The 4,815-nt window shown below is 42.4% G+C and overlaps 1 protein-coding gene across 1 annotated transcript; it reads right to left on the bottom strand.

Annotated features, from left to right (window-relative positions):
* Window positions 1-1,151: 1,151 nt before the first annotated feature.
* Window positions 1,152-2,261, bottom strand: HTR1E (5-hydroxytryptamine receptor 1E). The gene has a single exon (XM_054398989.1). The coding sequence runs from the start codon at window positions 2,244-2,246 to the stop codon at window positions 1,152-1,154; it is 1,095 nt and encodes a 364-aa protein (XP_054254964.1). The 5' UTR covers window positions 2,247-2,261.
* Window positions 2,262-4,815: the final 2,554 nt, after the last annotated feature.

Raw genomic sequence — 4,815 nt, 5'->3', positions numbered from 1 at the left:
GGGGTTGGAACTAGATGATCCTTGCGGTCCCTTCCAACCCTGACTGATTCTATGATTCTATGATTCTGTAAGTGTGGCCCAAGTGAATAATGCCACCCCACAACTGACCAAGCCCTGAGCCCTGAAGAAATATGGTTAGTGGTACTGAAAAGGTGACCAGTATTCATAAAAGTGTGACACTCACTAGCCATGTCCCCTCAAATCCCAAACTGCAAAAGTGTCTGCTCAACACTTTGAACATAAATCTGGAATCTTACACAAAAAAAACCCCTACTTAAATAAGTACTTTGGGCACCCAGTTTTAGATGGAATGAGCTGGAACTTTGCTTTTTGTTTTGGGAGTGTATTCCTGAAGAAAGGATTCATAGATTCATAGAATACCAGGTTGGAAGAGAGCTCAAAGATCATCTAGTCCAACCTTTCAGGGTAAGGATATCGTTTAAGTGAGGTGGCCATGAACCCTGTCAAGCTGGGCCTTGAAACTGTCTAATGTAGGGGAATCCACCACCTCCCCTGGGAGTTTATTCCAATGTTTAATAGTTTGAAGGGTGAATTTTTTTTCCTGGCACCCAGTTTGAATCTCCCCAGTAGCAACTTGTACTCATAATGGCTTATTCTTCCTTAGACCAAGCTGGAAATGGTGATTGTTTTCCTTCTAAATTGCTGTTGAAGTTTTCTTACAATGCCACAGTAAAGATTTGCTATTTAGCTGTCATGACCACAAAGTGTTTATTAATTTTTGAGTATGTATTAATGGGGGTTCAGTTTATAAGCCTTTCTATTACTACAGTACATGACAATTTAGACATTTGAATCTTAAATGAAAAAAGTATAAAAGTGAATATCCTTGGGTGCTTCTTAAAGCATTGGTTACACAAAATGTCTTAAACGTGAGTATCTAACAGGGTGGGGGGTTTTGTTGTTTCATTGCTAAAAAAATCTGTTCGTTTGTAGAATAAATTTATTTCAAACTCTTTACCAGGAATAATACCAGAGGTAAAAAATGACAAAAGGAATTATGGGCTAAAGATAAGTCAAGCAAATAGCCAAACACAAAATCCCCTTTATCAAGGGAAATGGTGCCAGAGTCAAATTATTTTGTTCATTCTTAAGGCCAGGAGTCACATCATCATCATCATCTCCCAGTACTTTCAAGCATGTTCTCGACACCTGATGAGCTTTCTAAAGGCCAGCTTGAAATCTTCATTAAAGCTAGTGTACAGCAAAGGGTTGATAAGGGAGTTGACATATCCAAGCCAGGTCAAGAAGTCTGCTACTTCTGGGGAGACAGTGCAAACATGGAGGCCCACAAGCAACTCCTTGATGAAAAAGGGCAACCATGACAAAATGAAAGCACCTAAAATCAGCCCCAGGATGCGAGCAGCCTTTCGTTCCCGTGTCGTGGAGATCTGCTGCCGGTCGCCAGCCAGGTCCAGGTCATTCTCAAAAGGAGGGATCCTCACGGCTGCATTGATTTTATCAAACTCCGTGGTTGGGTCAGATGTGGAGAAGTCTGAGACACAGAAAGTCTGTGTGAGCTTGCAGCTGGCAAAAGAGTTTTGGCTGTCGGTGCTCCTGTTGCTGAGGTGGCGGCTTGACCCCCGCTTTTGGTAAAGACTCTTTGCAGCATGGTAAATTCTGTAGTACAGGATCAGGATCAAAGTCAAGGGGATGTAAAATGCCCCAAAAGTGGAGTAAATAGTGTAGATGACGTGATCGTGCTGAATGCGGCACTCGCTGGGAATGCTGACGCTGTGGTGACTTCTCCAAAACAAAGGGGGCATGGATATGAAAATGGAGATAGTCCAGACGGTGACTATCATCAGCCCAGCCCTTCTTGCTGTTCTTTTCCTGGCGTACTCAATAGCGTCTGTGATGGCCCAGTACCTGTCCAGAGCAATGACACACAGATGCAGGATGGAACACGTGCAACAGGTCATGTCGACACTAAGCCAGATCTCACAGATGAAGTATCCCAAAGTCCATTTATCTATCATTATGTAAGTGATGCTCAAGGGCATGACGAGAACCGCAACAAGGAGATCTGTCACAGCTAGAGAACATATTAAATAGTTTGCTGGCTGGTGGAGCTTTTTGGTTGTGGAGATTGCTGCGATTACAGCAGAATTCAGTAGCATAGTCAAGGTTGTGATGGTGGCCAAGGTCAGGGTAACGAGCATCTTTTCAGTCACTGTTTTTGGCTTCCCAGCCACGTTGGCTTCAGCGGTGCAGTTTGTGAAATTCATTTTCCCCTCCAGGATGCAGAGTGGGGGAAAAAAAAAACAAAACAAGCTAAGCTCCTTCAGGTAACAAAGAGTCCCAGGTTCAAAAGTCACCCATTTCAAAGAGGGTTAGAGATGCTCCAGGTGTAATTTTTCTATTTTATAGTCTCATATTCAACATAGTAGCAATGAAGCTTCCAGGCTTCCTCCTGTTCATTGTTTTCCTAGAAGATAAAAACACATCTGTAAGTGAACCTAGAAAAACCCTAGGTTTTGGCAAGAAGTTTAATGCTTCTAATATTACCACCTCAAATTAAACCTTTGATCTGTTTTTTCCTTCTTTTCTCCTCTCCTGCCTTTTCTCCCCCTTCTTCTCTACATTCATAGTTCACTGCTTTTTCTTCTCCAAAGGGCACTTTGGACCAGATTTCCTGCTGATGTTAAATGATTATGTCTCCTTTGGTTTTGCAGATCTCACTGAAAGTGGAAGGCTGGACTAAGGGACCTCCAGAGGTCCCTTCCAACAAACATTTTAATGATCTCTGAACTAGTGATACTAGAAACTAGTGCTTTTTCTGCTTGTTAAATGGGCTCCAGCAGATGAAGAGATGAGGAAATGTGCCTTTTCATTTTAATTGCCATATAAGAGGGATCAGCTGCTCCGTATGTGCTTTTTCCAAAGGTGATCCTCTGGACAAAAGTAACAGAGCAGCAAAGGCATGCCAGTGCTTCATAGCTTTCTATTATGCTTTTCTAATATCCATGTCTTTATTAATATCTTGGAAAAAGTACTTAAAGATTACTCAGGTTACCTTTAAGATGCAGCTTCCAAACAATGTTTAAAGCTTTATGGCAAAGGCTTAGTTTTACACAGCACACCACTGTTGCTAGGATCTTATATATAGTTTTAATTATTCCTGACATTTCAAATATCCCACTGTGTGTGTCTTTAGAGGAGACAGACAAAAAGTGTTTGCCTTTGCTTTGCTATCACATTGTGCTCTCTGTTAGCCAGTCCAGTGTGATGCAAGGTAGCAACAATAACTTAAAAAAAATAAGGTTTATTGTTCTTTCAGGAGTTCATGTCTCTTTTTTCAACATTCTAAATGCTGACCAAAGCCAGAGCTGGCAGTCTGTGAGATCCAACTTGGGATACCCTCCGGGGTCTTGCTTTCTAATGTGTAATTTATCTTGGCATAAAGGATGTAGAAAGCAGAAAGCTTCCCTTTTCCATTAAAATAAAGAGAAAGATTTCTTCCCCTGGGCTTCACTTACTGAAGAATGAGGAGTCCCCTAGGCCAGTTCCACTGGTTCCCTCCACAGGCAGGGGAATGAGGCTGTCAGAATACACTTGTCCCCTCTCAAGACAAGTCTTGAAGGCAGATGGTGTGAATTACATCCTGTAAATGCTGATCTTTCTCTAATTAGGTTACAAGTGGCTCCTCCACAGTTGAATTTAGAATACATGTCTGATTTTTAGATGGCTAAATTTGAGAGGTAAAACCCGTTCTCACTGACACCAGTGGGACTTCAATTGGGCTCTGAGAGAAAGGTCGCACTTGCAAGCTCATGAGGAAATAAGAATTTGAATGAGGAATGATGAACTTAAAGCTAGTCAGCTGCTGGAAGTTGCAGTTCTACACTCTGTGTACATATGCTGTCATTCAGAAATTGGAGTGCCATCTTCTGAATGAGCTGAATCAAAAATAGAAACTTCAGAAAAAACCCTGTTCCTTGCAGAGAGGCCCTAGGAAAGCAGGTTTGTATCACTGTCCTCTGGCTTTGAAAAATGTGAGTTTGGAATTCAACCCAAGGGACAGCAGAAACTCCCCTCTCGCCCCAGACAACACTCTGCTCTTCAGAAACTGCTTTAAAGTATCAGTAGCCTTGGAGAAAATATCAGGCCTGATTATTGAGAATAGACTTGACAAGCCAGATGCAAATTCATCCATTGGTCTTCAGATTGTTACTGCACTGGAAATACTGCTTTGATCGTTTAGGCTTAAAGCCAAAACTTTGTCTCAAACCTCCTTCATATTAGTTTGCACCCTGATTAAGTCTGACACTTTGACCAAAGGATAAAGCAAAGAGGCTTTTTCAACCTCTCTGCACTCCTGGACCCTGGACCACAAGCAACTGTAGTCCATATGCTTTCCTCACCATCTCTGCTTAGCCTGTGCTCCCAGTCCACAAGCATACTCGGAGGTACTGGCAGACACCATGGGATTCACTTGTCCTCCACAGCCACCTACTGGTGTGGTTCACGAACAAGAGAGCTCCTGCTGCTTCTAAAGTAAACAGCTTTTTTTTCCCTGCTTGTCTTTCACTTCTCTGGGAGCTCTCTGGTAGTTTCATGGCCCCACAATTGCTCCCCATCCTGGGTGGTCCCTGCCATATTCTCTGCTGAGCACTGCCTATAAGCATCTTTAATCCAATGGGAGCTGAATTGCTTTGATTCTCTCCCCAAGTGGCCTTTCACAGCAATGTAGCCCCAGAAAAACACTTTTTGAGCATTACCCACTCTCTGCACCACATAGGCACTTTGAAAAAGAAATTATTTCTTTGTCTTAATTAACTTATCTTTAAACAAAGC

This window comes from Indicator indicator, chromosome 2, assembly GCF_027791375.1.
Source record: "Indicator indicator isolate 239-I01 chromosome 2, UM_Iind_1.1, whole genome shotgun sequence".
In the NCBI taxonomy this organism is placed as follows: domain Eukaryota; kingdom Metazoa; phylum Chordata; class Aves; order Piciformes; family Indicatoridae; genus Indicator; species Indicator indicator.
Note: the sequence above shows the minus strand (reverse complement) of the source record. Positions and strands in the feature narration are given on the sequence as shown.